Source organism: Brachypodium distachyon, chromosome 5, assembly GCF_000005505.3.
Source record: "Brachypodium distachyon strain Bd21 chromosome 5, Brachypodium_distachyon_v3.0, whole genome shotgun sequence".
In the NCBI taxonomy this organism is placed as follows: Eukaryota; Viridiplantae; Streptophyta; class Magnoliopsida; order Poales; family Poaceae; genus Brachypodium; species Brachypodium distachyon.
This window is the reverse complement of record NC_016135.3, coordinates 13,362,505-13,383,363: the sequence shown is the minus strand read 5'-3', so window position 1 is coordinate 13,383,363 and position 20,859 is coordinate 13,362,505. Positions and strand designations below refer to the sequence as shown.

Genomic DNA, 20,859 nt, shown 5'->3' with positions numbered 1-20,859 from the left:
ACTTTAAATAAATTTGAATACATCTATATACTAAGTCATGTCTAGATACATCCAAATTTTGATAAACTTGAGACATGTTTTGTTGGACGGAGGGAGTACTAAATATAGAATGTTTAACTTTAGTAAAAAAAATCAAAGGGCTGCCTCCACGCTAGCTTAGAACTTTTTGTTCATTACAATATGTTTATTTAAACCTATAATTAGACAAACAAGTAATTTATCCCTCTCCTTTGAAACTTAGGTTTGTTTTCACCCTCTCGCCCACTCGGAGATTGCTAAAAGCAATTCAAAGTTGTAGATGTTGGTGAATTTTTTTCACCAGCGCATCGTTTCATGATTCTGTCCCGTTGACTCAACGCAGTCCCGTTCTCTTGGTGTAGTCGCACCTCGCTGCAATCCGGGCTTCGCCGGCGCCCGTAGTTGGGCCCAGTTTGCAGCCCACTAATGCAGCAGAAACAAAAAGCTTCGATCCCGAATTCCCGGGAGGAAATTGCATGGACGATCCATGAACTTGGCAGTGATGTTCACTTTCATCCATAAACTTGCGGATTTGAAAAACGTCCTCTTAAATCTGGCATGTGGGTTCACTTATAGTCCAAATTGATGAATTCAGGCTAAATTAGACTACTCTGTCATCTTACGTGGCTGGATGGGTCTTCTTTGCAAATTTGTGGCCGTTGTTTTTCTTTCATTGAACCCCAAGTATTTTTTGGCCTATAACCCGCGGTCCAGGCATCGCTACAAAGAGATAGCATGTTTGATTTATTAAAAAAAAACCTCACTCGTTGTGTGTTAGACCGTTGGGCCTTTGTCCTCCTAAGTTACACTGCCTCGCCCGAGGGAGACGAAGCGACGGAACAGAAGGGCGGACTGCCGGAGGCGATTGTCAACAATCTCCGACGGCACAACCGGCGACACCCACACAGATGGAATCGCGTAGATGATGACGACTTGAACGGCGGCTCCATCGACGTCCACACGAATGATGTCGATGGCTTCTGCGGCAACTACTGTAACAGCGTCACGGCCGGCGCTTGCTTCAGGAGAGCAGTGGGAAGATTTGGGAATTTCTGAGGCTAGGGTTAGGGATTTAAGCTCCGGGTTAGAACCCATATTTTTTCGCGCGGGGGGGGGGGGGGGGCAACGCAAGATTCCAGAAGCCGCAATTTTGCAAAAAGAACCCCCGAGCCACGTCAGATGTCAGCGTGGCCTAATTTGGTCCGAAATTGTCACTTTGGACTAAAACGATCCAACTTGTCAAGTTTAAGGAGCCGTTTTTCAAATCCGCAAGTTTATGGTTGAAAGTGAACATGGCTGCCAAATTTAAGGATCTCTAATGCAATTTCCTCAATTCCCGGTTCCCGTTGCCTGTGTTGCTTGGACTGGGATCCTGTGCCCTGCCAGAGGCAGGTCACGCATTGCCCTGCTCATCCTCATCCACCGTCCATTCCAATCTGACGGCCAGCAAATATTAACAGCCCTTGGTACTGTAAAAAAAAGTGCTCATGAAGTCATTTCTTCGATTAGACGAGGAAAACGGTGCAGGACTTCTGCTTCGCCGGCCGCCGCCGCCACGTAAAATGGCACGCCCACCAACTGGGATGCCGGCTCCCTCCGCTCCCCCTGCTCCGACGCCCGCGCGGCCTGCTCCTCCCGCTCCCCATGCGACCATCTCGCGCCGCCGCTTCGATGCCCCGTGCCGTCGGCTTCCTTCTCTCCCCCTGTGACCACCCCAGGCTGCTCCGCCAAGGGCAGGTCGCTGCGGACACCGGGTGCTCCAGTGCTGGGCGGTGACGCTTGCCCTCGTGCTCGTCTACCTCTCAAACTCTCTCGTTGATGCATGCCCGCCTGCTGCTGAAAGGACCACCCCCAAATCCGGAGACCCCTTGCGGGCTTGCGTCGCGGCGGATTCCTGACTCACAACCATCCATGGCGACGGTTTCTATGGAGGCATCAGGAAGCCCTCGTCCGCGCGCCGCCGGAGTTCCATCCCATCCCTTTCCCTCGACAACGGCGGCAGGAGAGCCGAGCCTTGCGAAGTGTTTCCTGTGCTCGTTTTTTGACAGCACAAGTGCCTCCCATGGGGAGTGAATCCCTGCTGACCATCAGATTTGAATGAGCGGTGGATATATGGGAGAAGGGCACGCCGTGCCTTGCCTCTGGCAGGGCACTGGATCTCAGTCCCCCTGCGCGTTGCTTCGCCTGCCCGTCCCCAGCCGTCCAGGTAAGCTGGGTCGTCACCTTCTTCGTCCTTTAAACCCCTGCCTGTGCCACCTGCTTGAGTCGCCCAATATGGCACCGGCCGTCTCTCTTTGGTAGGTGACCTCTCATGCTCTTTGTTTGCCCCTTCCTTTTTCTACCCCACAACTTATGTTTCTCAATCTCTGATATCGGCACCCGCCTACAAACTGTTTGATGTTTTGCCGGTCCAGGATTTACTTCGGTCTGGCGTGCTGCTCGCTCAAATTACGAGGACGAAGCTGTCAACGATGCACAGAGCCTAGGTTTTGATTCGATTTTGCATGCTGCACGCTGGACAACATGACATGCTTGCATCGGTACACAAGGCTCTCACCTTTCTTTTTGTTTACTAAATCAATCATAGAACTACAGCATGTCATAGTCTATCATACCATAGGCGTAACAATCCATTAAAAACTGTAGATTCAAAGTTGAACTAAGACAACTTCTACTCCTGAATTACCATGATCATCGTGATCTTTTTGAAGCAGACATCAGGATCAATGACAAATTTGTGGATCAAAATATATTCATTGAGGCAGTTTCTTTAATGGTCTGTGACAGTTTGCTTGATAGATTAAGCAATTTTTTACATGGCACAGTGAAATGAGCTACAGCTCACCGATGGAACAGAGCAACTTCAGGATCTCAAACTGCATAAGCATGAGTACGTATATATTCTCATATCTCAAACCGAATATGAGAACCACAATTCTCTTTTTTAAATCCTCAATAGCATTGCATATTCTGGCCTGATGTGTGCTGAGTCTATTGCAGTTCATATACTGATCGGATTTTCCTTTTGTTAGTTAGGAATATAGATTTCACATTAAAACTTTATATGACACCTTATTACAGGAAAATTGAAATCGTTCATTTCTAATGTGTTGTCACTGCAAGTCTGTAACTGCAGTAGATAATCAAGAGTTTTTCCTTTATCCCTTTTCAGAGTTTTTTTCAAAACATGCAGGACATAATCCACCACACAGGAAGCAACACCAGAAATCACAGCTGCAATGCCTTCTAACTAAAATTAGTTGTAGTGCTGCTTGGATAAAATTACTGGCCACTATATTGATCACTTAAATTGTAATCCATCAGATCTCTTGGTAATATTGTTTCATGTTTGTCCAATACATGCATATGCATTATCTGAGTGAATAAAACCTCTGCATTTTTCTCAGTTTTGGCAGTTTCAGCTTGCTTCCATACCATGCCAAATCCTTCATGTAATATTTGTGTATCTCTGGAAATATTTACTACTATCTATATTCGTCAAGCTAATACCAAAACCTGCAAGTGCAATCAACAATTACTCTCTTCTCTGCAGATTATGTTTAGTCCTATAACATGCCAATTACTTCAAGTTATCTTAAGATATGTATGCTGAGACAGCTGACCACTTCAGGCAGAATTCAAGTTATATTAAGATCTGTATACATCACTTCAGGCACAAGACATCGCAAGCATTCTTCCATCTGCACTTCTTCACAATTTAGTACTCCCTCCGTCTTAACATGGGACGGAGGGAGTACATAAAAAAATGGAAGAAGACATGTCACGACCATTGTTCCTGGCGACAAAAAATATCAAAGTTCATATAGTAGTTTCCAATAAATAAACATATATTTCCATGAATTAATTTCAGCATTTTACAATGTATTTACTTTTTTATACATCAGTACAAAATCCCCAAAATCCCGCAGCAACGCCCGGGGTATTATCTAGTGGTTAGGAATCTCTATCTCCAAATTTCTAGGGGTTGTTTTCCTAGCCTAGCAATGTTGACAGCCAACGAGATCACCCGCCCCACTTCCCCTCCCTTGCCATATATTGTTGTCGAATCCCCAATAGCTAGTGTTACCGCCGCTATCTTCCCCATCTCCTGAGACTCTCCTTTCCAATTCACTGGACCTGACAAGTGACTCCACCCACAAGACATCCTGCCACTACCGCGCCTAATTGTTCTGAATCCAACTTCCATTTGATAATCCCTCTAAGCAGAGGCGCTTGAAAATCCTAACCTTTCTGTTGGCACTAGAAATGTCGTACAATGGGAGAGAAAAAAAAAGGAAACAAGAGGAGGAAGCAAATTTGGTTTTGATCACTGGAAGACCTAAAACATTTGGTTGCACATTAGGATATCCATAAGAGATTCACGACATGATGAAATAATTTGAAAATTCTCTAGGGAAAAAAGCAAAATCTGACAGAAGCCAAACTAAACAAAAACAAAAGAATGTCGAAAACCCGAATCTTCACTGCCTTAGGTCAAGAATAGAACAACAGTAAATGTATCTGAACTCACCATACACATGCCCTAAATCCTCTTTGATTTAACATGGAGGCCGAGCTCCTCTTCCTTATACTTGACTTGTGCCTCTAGCAGCTCATTGTCTAGCTTCATCATCTTGTTCTCCAGTCGCATCTTCTCCAGCTCCAAATCCTTTTTCAAGTTCGCACTCGCCCACCCGCAATGTTGCTGCTTCAGCGCCACACGCTTGGCGCTGATGTCTCGTTGTTGTTTCTTGATCTTCAGCAACAGAAGCCTATGCGGTGATGGTGGTGGTGGTGGTGCGCTCTTCTGCTTGCCGCTGGCGAGAGGGATGGTGAAGTTGTCATCATCACAGTGTGGTGCCTTGTTGATGTCGATGATGAGACCGTCGTGCCGTCTCAGCTTCTTTGTGCCCCTAGGTGTGGAGCTCCCGTCGTTGCTCACCAAGCGTTTGGCAGCAATGCCGAAGTTTGCCTCCATTGAGTTTTGCGTCAATCTGAAACATATTGTGACAAAGCGAACTTTACTCAAATGCAAACTAAAATATTTTGAGTAAAAGATATAACACCTCTCTTGTTTATCTCGCATGAATTTCTACCGAAAGTATAAGCCTTTACCAAATTGATGTATATGCGGCTTTGGATTGTGCGTGTGTTGGCCTTCTGGGATTTATGTGCTCACATGCGAGAAAAAGTCTTGGACTTCAACACCATTCCCCCCCTTGCAAAAAATTCCAGATAATTATAGCAATAGCTCTAGTACATTGTATCTTGAACCGTATTATTGCATTAATGTTGTATATTTAAAAATTGTCGCTTTCCCCATGCATAATCTTCTAGTCGATATCTTGCACAACCGAAATCATTTATAGAAGATTGTGATAACAATGAATGCGCCCTATTTACTAGTGGCTTCTAATCAAATATGCATATCCCTTGTTTTTATGAAGTGGAAAAGGTGAGGCAAGCAGAGAAAAGAAGGGCGTGGCAAGAATACCCACTAAAAGTTGTTCGTAGTTGTATCTGATGCCATTCCAAACTAGACACAACATTGTTTTCACATTCCACCCTTTTGGATGTCTCTAGAAGGTGCGGTATTGATGATGTCTCATGGCACTTGGATAGGCCACGACGTTCTATCTCGGCCCAACTGACATGGGATGGTTCATGAGCTACAAGATGTCCGGCCCTAACAAGAGGCCTTGCATCAAGATCGGGTATAGCAGCCAAAGCAACCCCAAGATATTTTAGAGATAGGCTAGTCCTTTGCCCAGGGAATCTTCTCTTGTAACTCCCTGGACATTTGCAACTCTCACCGAGATCAGACTATATAAGCCGGTGAGGAAAAAAACCAGACAAGGAGGCTAGCTCACTTTAGATCACCCCTGCATCATCCTTTTCGGCTAGAACAGGTTTAGGCGAGAAACACATGGATCTCAACAACCCACCTCTGTACTCATGGATCTCAACGACCTTTTGGGGATCTCTTCCCCCGAGTTGCTCGAACACCTTGAGGCCAGATCAATACAAGCAGCCACAAACCAGAGTATTGTGTTACCTTTCATCAAAGGCCAGCACCTGTATAAATATATGTCTCCGTTGTTCTGTGACCCCGAATCAAATATTGACGGTACAAAACAATGACAAGTACAATCAAGATAACACTAGTAACAATTCTAGCTGACATTATTATAAGTCGACCCTATGCATATTTTTAAAGGATTTTTTTAAGCTTGCTTCCTGAGATAATTATTTTCCATTTCAAACTATGTTTCAACATGTTGTTGTTATCGACAACAATTAGAGTAAGGGGTGCCAATGCTCGATGGCACAAGTGTGGGTATGAAAGTAGGGCGTGTACGCCGGCCTTATAGCGAAGGTCGCCGTACACTTGAACAAGTTGACACATCGATATTTTTTTAATAAGTTCGGTCGACCCTGCGGGTGCGACTTAATCCTATGTTAGGAAAGGCTTCAAGGGGGTTGTTAGCCAAGGGTTTGGGCCGAGCGGATCTTTCCAAGACACCTTTTAGCGAGAGATTCATCGGGGCCGCCTCGTACTTGGACCGAACGCCTCTTTCCAAGTATCAAGGGTATTTATAACTTAGGGGTTCATGACAAAAAACCGTGGCTACCCTTGAGGGAGAGAGAAAAGTGAGGTAAAATTGTAAAAATAGCTCCTTGTTACATAACTTTGCTGTGCACCATGAGGAGAAAGCGAGGGTTGGTCCATGGTCCACCATGAACCAAAAGTCTCATCCCCACACTTTTCTTGCCCCTTACTCTAACTCATTGCACCCTTTGACGATGGTATGAGAGGCTTGATTTGTTGACTTGTTTTTTTTTGCCACGTATGATTGACTGCGCCATGTGGGTGTCTTGACTCATGCTTAGGAAATGTTGACTTAGTCGTCGTGACGTAAGATTTACGGCCCGGTCCATATAAGGATTTTATTTTACTACAACACAACATAATTCCAAATATTACCCGAGATTACCTACAAGCCTCCTAAGCCTTGATAGCATTGTCATTAAATGATTATTTCCAAATAATAGTTGAGATTACCTAAAAGCCTCCTAAGACAGAAACCGAGTTCCGTATACCTTTTTTGTGTCGTTGATCATGTTAAAGCTAACCAATATGCAGGTGGTGGAACATCGAATAGAACATCTCAGGATGATATTCATGATGTATGCGATCTTTTTAAGCTTCCTAGATTATCTAATACTAATAAAATAGAAAGGAAATTATTTTATACTCCCTCCATCCTATAAAGAGCTCAGTTCAAATCCGTGCCAATCTTTATGGGACGAAGGGAGTATGTCATTAGAGACGAAGCATTGAAGTGGTATACCTGGATTTATCTTATCTTCATGATTGGGACTACCTTTATAACGACTTCTATGTCAGATTCTATTATCCTTCTCAAGATCACGTGGATCGATCTTTTATTTATATATTTTTGGTTACATGAAGGAGAGAGTACGTCTTGCCCAAGCTTAGGGGAGATACAGGAGACCTCTTGCTAAACGCCTCTCTCATGGCTTGGACAATTGGGTTTTATTGACAAATCTTTACGCAAGATTTCTGGTCTTTGATAAAGAAATATTGGATAATTCTTCTGGCAGGAGTTTTAATAACTCGAAGGTTGATGATGTTTGGGCTTTATTGGAACATATCGCATCAAATAGTGAGAAGTCGAAATTGGATAAAGGTACGGAATAAAGTATAAGTTATGAGTATGAATGCATAATTTTTTTAATCTAAATTTGCTAAGTTTACTAGTGTTACTGCAAGGTATAACCTTTATAAATTTTCTTTATGAATATTTAAGGGGACGTATACACTGAAAACCATTATAAAATGTTTAAAAAATTGCATATGTTAGGTAAGTGATGTTTCATCTGTACGTAAAATTTGAAGTTCAAACTCAATCTCATTTAGGGACAATGAAAACACAAATTCAGTATGTATATTGGTTCCGTACCTTTTGACACTATTCACTTGTATATATCTCTTTTTTTTATTACGTCCTAGTGTAATTGAGTTTTGACTTGGATTTTTGTATGTTCATAGAACATCAAATCTCCAACATATGGTATTTTTCTAAAAGAAAAATTGAAACTTCTAAACATGATTTTTACAAAGTTTGCACTGTAATGGGGCGGACCCAGCCGGGTAGCGGGGTGGGGCCCGCCCCACCCTGCCCCACCCAATGATTTTTAAAAATCCCTTTTACTAGCAGAAGTTATTGAATTTTTTTGGAAAAAATTATAGAATCACTTTATTTGCCCCACCAAACATAAAAATTACAGTGTTTGTCTCACCTAATGTTTAAAAGTTGGGACCGCCACTGTATTTAAAGCATATAATTCGGAAAATCTTCATCTATGGAACACATGGTGTCAGCTTGAGATAAAATGATGTCATCCATGGAAAGAAAACATTGTTTATTTTCATTTGGTATAAAGGAAAATGGAACTAACATACGGTAAAATAAATGGATGACTTGGGAGGAGTCATGCACCCACAATTCCACCACCACACCAAGAGGTATTTCTCTATTTCATTTTTTGGAAATGCGTCCCCACTTGTTTCATGATAAAAAAAACACAGAAAAACTTGCATGGCTTGCAGCATATATAACCTGCTCTACGCGGCGCATTGTAAGTATCAGCACATTTTGTAATTGTCGGCAATAGAGTCGCACAACTGCATCGACGTGCTAAATCTGAGGCCGAGAACAGCGAGAACACAAATGGCAAATACAATGAGATATCGGGCATCATGCATGATCCAACAACATATGCCGTTTCTTGCGAGCTGCATTATATATAAATCTTATTTACGATGCTCTTTGTCCGACCAATGGTTGAACATCAAACCATCCATATGAAACACGTACAGCACGCCATTAGATCTCTCGCCGGGTAGAGATCGGACACTTCAGTGCTATATGCATAAAAGTTCTTTTATACCAAAGGGTTGCCGACCCCGGAATTCCTGTTCCTGATATTGGAATTTCTGTCTATCCTCTCGCATCCATCCGTGGTGAGTGCATAAAAAACTTACTCTTCTTATCCGGTACTCCAGTTTTGAACCCTGCACTACGTATTCGGCAACGAATTTGGAATTCTGCGTTAGTTTAGTTCCATCTTTGTGATGATTTGAGTAATGGAACACTGGCTTCTGACTTTCTTACCTTCATCTTACCCAGAAATCTGGCGAATTGCCCTTCCTAAAAAGTACTACTGAGTAGTATTTAAATTTACTGGTTATTTGATTCGTGTAAGCTGTACTGACGAGATATCATTCAAAACTGTATTCTTGCATAAACATATCTCATCCGTGAAGGCATGCTAAAGTTTTCAACATTTTGTTTTGGTTTCTCAAAGGAAATAATCGTTTTGTCCTCTCTTTTTGTGGAAAGGAACTCAGTTCTAACCTCTGGAATAGCGTGGCCATCTCCTCTGAGCTTTCTTTTCTTTGGGATTTTTTTTAGAGAAGATCCTCTATGTTGTTGACTTTTTTTTAAGGGAATATGTGCTAGCCAACGTAAGGTTGGCCCAACGTGCGAACCCAAGACCCTGTCCTAAGGGTTAAAGCCCACGATGATCCACGGCTCACACAGGTCAATATATATGGGCCAACTCCAATTCACTCACCATAATGTTTTTTTTTATTTTGAAAGAACTGAACATCAACATCAATGGGGGAATGGTGTCCAAGCCCAACGATCGCGAAAGACGTCACTGAAGTACGTTCGCCAAATCCGCAAAATGTACAGACCTGCAAATTATGTAATGCTGATACCGTTCCAATGCCAGCTGATTGGCAGGACTCCATTGGTGTACCTGAATAAAGTGGTGGCTGGGTGCGAGGCTCGGATAGCTGCCAAGCTTGAGATCATGGGGCCCTGCTCCAGTATCAAGGATAGGTATATATACGAGACCATCCTTCAAGGCTTCAAGTACATACATCCTTCTCGTATCAGTGCTGGCATTCTGAGGATAATGTTGCTTTTGCAGGATTGGTTACAGCATGATCGCCGACGCAGAGGAGAAGGGCCTCATCACTCCTGGAAAGGTGAAGGACTACTGGTCACTGAGAGTCGAGATAAGCCAGAACGTAAATCATTCTGAGGATAGTTTGTCTTATTTTTTCAGAGTGTTTTGATCGAGCCTACGGGCGGGAACACGGGCATCGGGCTGGCCTTCATGGCGGCCGCCAAGGGCTACAAGCTGATCGTGACAATGCCGGCGTCGGTGAGCACGGAGAGGAGGACCGTGCTCAAGGCCTTCGGCGCCGAGGTGGTGCTCACGAACCCTCTCCTCGCCATGGACGACGTGGTGCGGAGGGCGGATGAGATCGCCGCCAGGACGCCCAACTCCTACGTGCTCCAGCAGTTTGAGAACCCCGCGAACCCGAAGGTGCACTACGAGACCACGGGGCCGGAGATCTGGAGCGCGACTGCCGGCACAGTTGATATTCTCGTGGCTGGCATAGGTACTGGGGGCACCATTACGGGGGCTGGGAAGTTCCTCAAGGAGATGAACCCTGACATCCAGGTGACAGACACGACTGACTTCTGTTCCTTAATTTTCTTGTTTTTTTTTCTGTGTCTGATTCGACTGTGGGTTGATTGTGGTGTTCATTTTTACCTGAAGATCTATGGCGTGGAGCCGTCAGAGAGCGCCGTCTTGTCCGGAGGGAAACCTGGTGAGAAGAACCGCGGTTAATTAGCCTTTGCTCCACTATCTCCATCATCCTAAGTCCTGATGCGTTCTGATTATTGGGTTTCAGGTCCACACAAGATCCAAGGCCTGGGTGCCGGTTTCGTTCCTGGCGTCCTCGATGTCAGCATCCTCGACGAAGTCTTCCCAGTGAGTGAACCGCTGTCGTCCCTAGCTCGTCTGCAGAATGCATTTTCCTTGATACGACGACTGTGCTCAGCATCTTACTTGCGTTTCACTCGATCGGCCAGATCACAAACGAGGAAGCCGCGAGTATGGCGAAGCAGATCGCCCTGAAAGAAGGGCTTCTGGTGAGCAAGCAAGCAAGCAACCTCAGAATTCAAAGCTAGCTACTGATCTGTCCTGTACATGCTCGCAGCTGATGCATAGTTCTTGGCGATTGACTGGTGTGCAGGTTGGGATATCATCCGGCGCAACTGCGGCTGCTGCCATCAGGGTCGCGCGGAGACTGGAGAACAGAGGGAAACTCATCGTCGTAAGTGCCGCCCGGCGTCAGGGTCTTAGTTCAATTCGCCGGTCGGTCATCGGCCGGATTGTTTACTTGCTGCAGTATTTTTTATTCACTGTGTGTTTCCGTTCTTGTTTCGTGTCAGGTTATGTTCGCGAGCTTCGGCGAGCGCTACCTGTCGTCGTTCCTCTTCGAGTCCATTAGAAATGAGGCTGAAAATATGGTCGTCCTCGACCCATGAATTATCACATTCTCTGTTCTTGGAGACGTGTAGGCACTTGTCTGATTCAGAATCTCTCTGATCATAGTGGCTTGCTTGTACTTCCTGAACCGGTCCAGTGAGAATCAGTTTTTTTCTTTCTTTTTCTTCTTCTTTTTAGATTTGGCACGTACAGTTTTGTCCAATAATATTAGTCAGTTTGTATCAGCAAAAATGAACTGTATTTTTTTGAAGGAACAAAAATGAACTGTAAAGGTCAGTATTTCTTATTTTCTTTTGGAAAAGGCTGTAACGTTAAAAATGCTTTCACATTGATGTGCCGTGAAATACTAGTACGGAGTACTAAAATCACAACCTTCAGTATTTCTACTTTACCGATTCCAAATTTGGTCCCATTCTAAAAAATGTTTACTCTATGCAAAGTCAATTTTCAGTCCCACAATTTTTTATCAGTTCCAGATTCAGCCCTGAACTCCAACACAATGACATCTTGGAATATTTTAAACCGGACTATTAGGAATTAAATCATGATTTATAAAAACTAACTACCGGCAACTGGGAAAAAGGAAAAAAAATAACGACCGCCATGCGGCCATGCCCCCTACAATCTCTCGGGCAATCGGAAGCTACGAAAACTTCAATCCAGCGGTCATGGACTAGTCCGACGACTGATCCCTAATCCTTGCCTTTACTTTAAAGTTCTGGACAAAAACATTGTATGCAAATCCAGCGCCATGAGTGGAAAATAGCTACTCCAGTACAATTAAAAAAACCGCGACTAGCATGAAAAATGGAAGACGGAGATAGAGCGGCGCTATGCCAACCAGGATTTTGGTCAACGCACAGTAATTTTGATTACCGCACGGTAACCGCACTTGCCACCTGGCGGTAAATGTACATACTGAACAAAAAATACTGTAGTTTTGAATTTAAACACCTAACAAAGAAAGGGACATATTGGATATTATCATTACTAAGACATCAGAAAATTTTGATTTGGTAAAATTATGGTTACCGTGATAACCGTGTTTAAAAGCATCTTCAATGGGATCTTCAAAGCTATCTCATATGTCTTCTTTTGTCCAATGGACATGTAACCCATAAAAACACCCCCCCCCCCTCCCAAATAGCGTCCCCCAAACTGACATGTTGTCGTCTTTGTCCTGCCCAACTATCCCAACAACGACGTCCCGGCGAGCGATGGAGGAGCGGCTCCTCGCGTCGCGCACGACCAGCAACCTCGATGGGGGGTCCAGGGAGGTGGAGGGAGGAACGGGGACGTGGGGGTCCCGATTTTTTCCAATTTGTGTACAGAACCACACATTTTTAGTCAAACCGTGTCAACTATCCCAAAACACTTAACCCCGTTTGACAGGATTCCTAACTAGAGGGCCCCGCCTGTCAGGTGTCGCGTCGGACCCGACCGGACCTGGGAAACTGCATTTAATTCTCCTGCCCCCTTCTCCACCGGAAACCTACATTTTCAGGTCCGTGGCACCTGACAGGTGGGCCCCACCTATAAGGAGTCCGGTTAAATGAGTTTAAATTTGTGTTTTGGGCTAGTTGAGACAGTCTAACCGAAAATGTGTGGTTCTGGGGGCAAAATAGCAAAAAATGAGGCTTGGTGAGACGACTGCCACAAAAGTGGTCCTTGAAATTTACTAAAAAAGAAGAGGATAAAAAGGAAGGTAGCCAATACCTTAATGTCAACACATGCTCTGCCCTCTAGCTCAGTCCATATCTCAATGCAGTGAAATCCTATATTTGGATCCAAAATAAATGCTATTATATAATCCGTCGAACTTTGACCAACAACTAGACCACTAATATGTACATTATATGTAATAAATTTTATATTGTTGGACACGTTTTTTTTAAATATGGATCTAGTGATATAATTTTTGTATCACGTAAACCTCATATCATTAGTCTAATTCTTGGTCAAGGTAAACCACGAATGTGTGTGCGTCATTCTTTGCCGTAACATCCCAAAATTTCGAAGGATTTCAAATTTTTAGGACTTAAATTTTTTCACACTATCGTGGTGGTGTTACGGCAGATGCCCTAGGATGGTTTAACTTGGGGCCGATGGACGAAGGAGGAACCGGAGGAGGGAGGACCTAAAGAAGAACACGCACGATTCACACAAGAACACACAGATTTACCCAGGTTCAGAGCTCTCTTGTCGAGGTAAGACTCCTACTCCTGCTTTGTTGTATTAGCCGAGATAGGCAAGCTCAACAATGGCGCTCCTTGAGCCGTATTCTTGAGGAAGAAGAAGGGGAAATCCTAAAATGTCTAAGTGCTCCATCTCCTCTCTAGGGAGGTGTAGTGCTCTATTTATGGCCCAGGCATGTCACACTGACATGCGGGCCGAGTCTAACGTCACCTTCCTTGGGCCCCGCCGGGCACGCGGCTCGGTTCCCTCCAGGCAGTACTGCAGGGGACAAGACAACTTTACTTTTCCCTGCCAGCCTGCAACGGGTACAGCTATCCTCTGCCGGTTTCCGTCATAGATTCTCTTTCGGTGTTTCTCTAGCGTGGTCACCTGACACCGGTACGCAGGCACTGACTGCTTTTCTGAGATGATGATGGCACTGCTTTACTTTGCACCGTGTGGTCAGGATAAGACCGTTGAAGGATCTCGGCACCGCCGAGGTCAACGAGCTCGTCCTTATCCTGCAAACTTACAAGATAAGAAAACTATGTCGGCATACGCCCGGGATGCTGGCTTAGCGTTAGTTTAACTTTATGATGCCGGCATACGTTGCTATGCCGGCTTTGCCTCCGTTATCTCGGCTGGAGTTGTGTCGCCAAGACCCTACCCGGTGTCATCCCCCTGACACTAGTCCCCGAAGCTGTTGTGGTCCGGCATAGAAGGATGTCGGGCTGCGACAGTTTCCCATAGACAGACCACTGACACCTACTTGGGTCCAGCCAAGAGGGATGCCGAGACAACCCCAGGTCCTCCTAGCCGAGATCAATTCATTCCGGGACTCCGGGTTGGCGTGCTTATCCACCCCTTAGCCGAGATTCTTTCTTCTCCATGACCGACAATTAAAAACTTACTTCTGCCGACATAACCGCCACCAACGGGAGGATAAGGCTTGAGTTACTGCCACCGCGCTTTTTGAGGCATGCGTGCTGTCGCGTCGGACAGTAAAGCCGACAGAGCATTTAAGGATAGAACATCGGTTCCCACGCGAACACTTATCCTCCGGATCTCGCGCGATTCTCGGCGACACGCCGCGCAGTAACCGAGCATGCGCCTTGATGAGCATAACTGCCCAAATCGTGCGCAATCTTCCCGTTAGCCACTAAGGTGGTGGCACGGGAAACGCGCACCCCATTACTTCGCCTCATATATAAAAGGAGGAGGAGGGCGTTGGCAGAAAACCCTTCGCACTCCTCGCTCTCTTCACCCCTTCGTTCTCCTCTGCTCCTTGCGCACTTCCAATATAAGCTTATCTCGGTTCAACCCGACTCCTTTGTGCAGATGTTCTCTCTTCAGCGGAGGGAAGACGGGGGCTCTCCCAGCAAGCGCTTCGCTGCCCTGCACAGATCCGCTGACGCCGAGGATCCAGACTCGGAGGATTTCATGCCAATGCCCCATGCCGGTCCTCGCCGTACCGAAAGTAAGCACCTTTGACACTCTTTTGTAATTTCTTCAATATCTATTAGTAAAATACTCATACTTGCTTTTTTTCCGGATATAGACGACTCGGGCGAGCCAGCCGCGGAGGCGCCGACTCGGGAGAAACGCGCCGTCTCAAAGAAGTGCGCTGCCGAGAAGGACCTTTTGGCGAATGTGAAGCGGAAGAGGGCTGCGGCTCGTGGCCCCAAGCCCAAGCCCTTGGTCGTCAGGTAAGGCCAATCTCACCTTGATCGCTTATGTCGGTCTTCTTCTTTCGTTGTCAAGCAAATAGCTAAGTTTTACTTCAGCATGGAGGCTTTGACGGCCACACAATCTCAGACGTGTATCGTGTCTGAGATCCCGACGGCTCGTTCTTCCCGTGCCGAGGCCTCAAACCCGGCTACGGGCGGGACTGAGACCGCCGGGGGTCCGACATCCCCCGCTCGGGATGTCGGCTTAAGTGCCGACGCCACGGTCGTCGGCCAGACAGAGATTCCTTCGGCCGGGGCCTCGGCCACCGAGGCTGCAACCGAGGTAGCCCCTTCCTCGGCCGCAGCCGAGACATCAACGGAGCCGCCGGCCTCCGAGACGCCGCAAGAGCCGGCGACGGGTCCCCAGGACCGCCAAGAGCCGCAGCCGACTCCGACGCCGCCTCCGTCTACGTCGCGGCCGGAGGATGCCCAAGTTGCTGCCGCACAGGCTAAGAAAGCCAAGGGCCCTACTGCTGCAACAAAGCTGGTAGCCCCAGGCTCCGCTGGCTCGCGGCCTTCCGGCAGGCCGCAGGAGGTTCCCCATCGGACAACCAGTGGGCACAGCTGGGGGTCATTGGGCCAGTCCGTTATGGACTGGAACAATGCTGATCACTATGAAGTGACCTCCAGCAGCGTGCAGTCGGCGCGGCAGAGCCCCTTGGTGGGGCCACCACCGGCAGCGACTCCGGAGTCGATCTCGACCCGGATGTAGCAAGCCAGGGTGGCTTTGTTCGAGGCCGGCCGAGCCACCGAGGTATGAACAATCCTTCAGAAAACTTTAACTTCTAAATTTAGCATCGTATCCGTATTCCTAGTCCCCGAGGTTTTGGGCGAGTAGAAAATAGTCGGCCTGAAGCTTAGAATACTTCAAACAGTTATTTCTCAAGATTCAGGCCGAGTTTAGAATAGTCGGCCTGAAGCTTAGAATACTTCAAACACTTATTTCCCGAGATTCAGGTCGGGTTTAGAATAGTCGGCCCGAAGCTTAGAATACTTCAAATACTTATTCCCTGAGATTCGGGCGGGGTTTAGAATAGTCGGCCCGAAGCTTAGAATACTTCAAACACTTATTCCCCGAGATTCGGGCTGGGTTTAGAATAGTCGGCCCGAAGCTTAGAATACTTCAAACACTTATTCCCCGAGATTCAGGTCGGGTTTAGAATAATCGGCCTGAAGCTTAGAATACTTCGAACACTTATTCCCCGAGATTCGGGCCGGGTTTAGAATAGTCGGCCCGAAGCTTAGAATACTTCGAACACTTATTCCCCGACATTCCGGTCGGGTTTAGAATAGTCGGCCCGAAGCTTAGAATACTTCGAACACTTATTCCCCGAGATTCCGGTCGGGTTTAGAATAGTCAGCCCGAAGCTTAGAATACTTCGAACACTTATTCCCTGAGATTCGGGCTCGGTTTAGAATAGTCGGCCCGAAGCTTAGAATACTTCGAACACTTATTCCCCGAGATTCAGGTCGGGTTTAGAATAGTCGGCCCGAAGCTTATAATACTTTGAACACTTATTCCCCGAGATTCGGGTATTAACTTCCTACTGCAGTAATCTTAGCTGTGAATCATTGTTTTGCAGCTTTGCATGAATAAGCGCTCCGCCATCTTCAAGACTTTGCTAGCGAAGTACAAGAAGTTGGAGGCGGAGCACAAGGCTCTGAAGGCTGAGCGCGAGAGCCAAAGTAAGTATATCCTACCGAGATAAGATCTCTGTCCGAGTATCAGTATTCTGCACACACTAACACTTGTTCTTGTTCACAGCCAGGGACAACGCTCAAGTAGCGGAGCTGCTAAAGCGCGTCGCCGAGGTTCAAGGTAACATTTCATCCTCAGTCCGGGTTCCATTCATATTAAATGTCAGCCTCTGTAATCTACATCCGTTTAAACAGACGAGAAGACTCGGCTGGCCGATCAGCACCAGGAAGAAATTACCTAACTGCAAGCGCAAATCGCGGCGCAAGCTGAGGCGCACCAGACTGAGGTGAACCAACTCACTCGGCCCTCTCCTCCCAGGCCGATGAGAAAATCTGCCTGGAAGATGAGGTGAAGAAGGGCAAGGCCCTCGCTGCCCAGCTCGAGACTCGTGCCACCTCCGCCGAGTTGGAGGACGCCGAGAAAGCCGGCCTACTTAAGGTCCTCCGTCGTGACATCATCAAGATCGATAGCATGCTGACGAGTAAGTTGAACTTCTTCATTCAGTTACTTGTTTGAATAGTAGCACTAACATGCTGAGATTGACTACAATTCCTCTGCTTCTGCCAAAATTCTTCCCCTTATCCGTCCAGCATGCTCAAGAGAGCGTGAGTGTCGCTCGCCGGAAGAAGGATCCGGCGGTAGCGGCGGGGGAGCCCTACGAATGGGACTTGGTGGACTACCTGGTGAGCATCGCGAGCCGGGTTAAGCCTCTCAAGTCATTCGGCGTCGACATGCTGGACACCGCCCTCCAAACCTTCCGCGCGTTGTGGCCCGGCGAAGAGGTTCCGATGGAGATCCCGGACCTGGCGAGGCGGCTACATGAGGCCCTGTCCCGGCTGTAAGAATGGCGGGAGTCGGCTGCATGCGTCGGTGCCGACGAGCCTGTCGTTCGTACTATCCTGGTACGACGGCATCAACCTCGATGTGCTGCAGACAATGTGGGCTGGCTCCCCCCATCTCTCGGATCCGGAGTTGGTGGCCAAACGCAAAGAACGGGCCTACTCCTTCATACAATATGCCGACGTGCATAAGTTTGTTGAAGGCCCAATCTCCGACGCCGAGGCTGAGATGACAGATGGGGAAGAGGAAGCGGAAGAAGAAGAAGCCGCTGTGGAGTCGGGCTCCACTGCGCCGAGTTCCGGCACCAATAACCCTGATGTATCTTCTTAGTTTATTCATGAAACATTGTAGAATGGTTAGATCCCCGGAATGCCGCGTGCAAGTGTAACCGACATACTTCTATGCTCTCAAATTTAACTAAGTCTTTTGTTTATCAAATTCCCGACCGAATCCCCGAGTGCATTTTTTTTCTCTTAGTGAAATTTTACAACTTCGGTTCTTTTGTCTGCCTAACCGGCGTTCGACGTATGAATTGCAAAGTCATAAAACCACTCTCTCGAAAAAAGTAACTCAAGAATTCGCTCGGCAATAACCGAGTTACAAAGAAATGCCGAATTAAGATAACATGTATCTCGGATCGCCTCTTTGCTTGTTTCTGCAGTCATTTTTCATGTGCTCGGTTATTTTATACCCATCTCTAACTTGCCATGAAGCCGGGTTGTGGACAACAGCGAAGTCATAGAGGAGTTTTTTCAATACCGACACACTACTAGATTAACATAAGATTACGCAACCAAGCCATGCCGCACTTCTTGCGATTAAGGTTTCACTAAATTGTGACCCAACTCCTTGGGAAAACTTAAAAAAAAAGTAAATTTCACACAATCGCACTTCTTGCGATTAAGGTTTCACAAAACTAAGGTTGTTGATAATAGTCTCAAAAAACCAAAACTATTCAGACAACTCTTCTCGCAAAACAAAAATCAGCAGGGACATTTGGTGGTATTTTCGACAGGTCGGGCCCACCTATCATATGTCACCTGGCTTATCCGGCTCAATTTCATTGCCATGTCACATTACAACCCGACCCGACCCGTTAGCCGTTAAGGTGACATGACGACGGAACGAGCCGGGTAAGCTACGTGACATATGACAGGTGGGGCCCACCTATCGGAAATACCATTGAATGTCTTAATCTGCCCGATTTAGGTTTTGCGAGAAAGAATGTCCGAATAGTTGTGGTTTCATCAGACTATTAGCAGCAACGTGGTTTTGTGAAACCCTGCGCACATGCAAGAGATGAGGTTTTTGTGAAAGTTACTCTTGCAACAAAGGTAATTTTACTAGTCAATTTTGTCAAGAAAGCAGCAATCGTGGTTTTGTGAAACCCTGGGCACATGCAAGAGATGTGGTTTTTGTGAAAGTTACTCTTATAAAAAAGGTAATTTTACTAGCCAATTTTGTCAAGAAAGCCACAAGTAGCATCGTACCAAATATTTGGTTCCTTATCCTTATATTCACATTGAATTATTACCATATACACAAAATCTAGATCAAGATGAAGCGCCGTTTATGTGCCTATATAACAGGGGGGGCTCAAGGACTACGTACAAGAAGAATCAACCTGCCATCATCCCCTAGATCGCACACACATCTTGTGCGAAAGTAGCAATGGCACGGGGAAGCAGCAGCAAGGTCGGGCTTGGGTTGCTTCTTGCTTTCGTGATGCTTGAGTTGGCGATGGCGCAGCCGAGGGTGTGGCCCGTCGGAGACAGCAAAGGCTGGTCTCTCGGTGTCATTGGATGGCCCAACTACAAGCCCTTCAAGGCAGGAGATTTGCTCGGTAAGTATTATAAGGGCCGTTTCGCTGAGTAAGTACGTTGATTTGAGCTTTGATCGCTGATGATGGGGCGATGGGTGCTTCTTACTTGCAAGTTCAGCTACAACCCCAAGATGCACAACGTGATGGTGGTGGACAACTTGTCATGCAGCATGTGCAAGCTAGATCCCCGCCAACGCGATGGTGTACAGCTCCGGTGACGACCGCATCACCCTCAGCCGCGGCATGACCTTCTTCATCTGCGGCAAGCCGGGGCACTGTGAGAGAGGCATGAAGATCGCCGTCACGGCCCGCTGAACAATTAACAACATGATCTCCTCGCAGATCAATTGTAGTAGAGTAGTACTATCATGCATGTATCAATCGAGGTCGAAAGTGTACGCTTTGGGTGTCACGAGACACTAGGGGTAGGGGACAAAAATCAATGAACGTGCGTGTGTTTTTCTTTCCAGGATTTGAATGGCGTATGCTTGAATTACTAGGCAAATCTCACTCTTCTCTTTCCATGGTTCCTTCCTAATCTGAAAGCAAGGGCCACATCCAATGTCTGAGGAATTAACTTACCTCTAACTTCTCGCAAAAAAAAAAACTTACCTCTAACTAAAAATCAGTCTATAGCAAATCTGAACATGTCTAATCACTGTTATCGTGCTTCATGCCATGCCTTTGAAAATTGTACAGAACTGCCGGCGTACGATACTGAATTTTCTGCCGATTCTCCAAGGCCCAAATCCCAAGCCCTGATTGTTGTGGGACCATTAGTTTGGCTCTGCATCGTACGTAAGTTGTACTAGTAGATTTCGTACAGTTAGCAAATCTCCGATTGAAATTGCACCACATGTAAGTAGAGAATATCCAGTGCTCCTGTGGCATGAGTGCTCCCAAATTGTGCCATGCTCCTATAGAGTTAGGGCATTTGATAGTTTTTAATTCAGATCTTAAGTTTTCTGTGAATCAACCGCACTACACTCCTCTCTAGTCATTTTCATTTACACCCTTGAGCTCTGTCAAAATCAACCGCACTCCAGTCCTCTCTCTAGTCAATTTTCATTTATAGCCTTGATCTTTGTCACAATCAAACCGCACTCCACTCCTCTCTCTATTCATTTTTTCATTTACACCACTGAGCTTTGTCAAAATCCACCTGCAGTCTACAT

General features: G+C 46.2%; 2 protein-coding genes across 7 annotated transcripts; one reads left to right on the top strand and one right to left on the bottom strand.

Annotated features, from left to right (window-relative positions):
• The first annotated feature begins 2,174 nt into the window (after positions 1-2,174).
• On the top strand, positions 2,175-11,739 carry LOC100821984 (cysteine synthase). 5 transcript variants are annotated; one of them, XM_003579686.3, is made up of 12 exons: positions 2,175-2,315; positions 2,433-2,558; positions 2,844-2,908; positions 9,708-9,773; positions 9,844-9,953; positions 10,045-10,102; positions 10,183-10,584; positions 10,684-10,735; positions 10,820-10,899; positions 11,001-11,060; positions 11,165-11,245; positions 11,364-11,739. In XM_003579686.3, exons 4-12 carry the CDS (start codon positions 9,726-9,728, stop codon positions 11,457-11,459), a joined length of 987 nt encoding a protein of 328 aa, XP_003579734.1. In that variant the 5' UTR covers positions 2,175-2,315; positions 2,433-2,558; positions 2,844-2,908; positions 9,708-9,725; the 3' UTR covers positions 11,460-11,739. The 5 variants fall into 5 exon arrangements, with proteins under 5 accessions (XP_003579734.1, XP_024311229.1, XP_024311230.1 ...); XM_024455461.1 differs by having other exon boundaries at positions 10,183-10,735; XM_024455462.1 differs by lacking the exon at positions 2,175-2,315 and having other exon boundaries at positions 2,322-2,558; positions 10,183-10,735.
• LOC104585333 lies at positions 4,360-5,259 on the bottom strand. Of its 2 annotated transcripts, none has more exons than XM_010241600.3 (2): positions 5,134-5,259; positions 4,360-5,012 (listed from the first exon to the last, which is right to left on the bottom strand). In XM_010241600.3, the coding sequence occupies exon 2, from the start codon at positions 4,994-4,996 to the stop codon at positions 4,562-4,564; it is 435 nt and encodes a 144-aa protein (XP_010239902.1). In that variant the 5' UTR covers positions 4,997-5,012; positions 5,134-5,259; the 3' UTR covers positions 4,360-4,561. The 2 variants fall into 2 exon arrangements, with proteins under 2 accessions (XP_010239902.1, XP_010239901.1); XM_010241599.3 differs by having other exon boundaries at positions 5,085-5,208.
• Positions 11,740-20,859: the final 9,120 nt, after the last annotated feature.

Bases quoted from the DNA above. Each gene is read 5' to 3' on its own strand.
- LOC100821984 (XM_024455461.1), top strand. From the start codon at position 9,726: ATGGGGGAATGGTGTCCAAGCCCAACGATCGCGAAAGACGTCACTGAA. The intron at 9,774-9,843 runs GTACGTTCGCCA...TTCCAATGCCAG, and splicing joins TCGCGAAAGACGTCACTGAA to CTGATTGGCAGGACTCCATT. The intron at 9,954-10,044 runs GTATATATACGA...TTGCTTTTGCAG, and splicing joins TGCTCCAGTATCAAGGATAG to GATTGGTTACAGCATGATCG.
- LOC104585333 (XM_010241599.3), bottom strand. From the start codon at position 5,104: ATGCGAGATAAACAAGAGAG. The intron at 5,013-5,084 runs GTGTTATATCTT...AATATGTTTCAG, and splicing joins ATGCGAGATAAACAAGAGAG to ATTGACGCAAAACTCAATGG.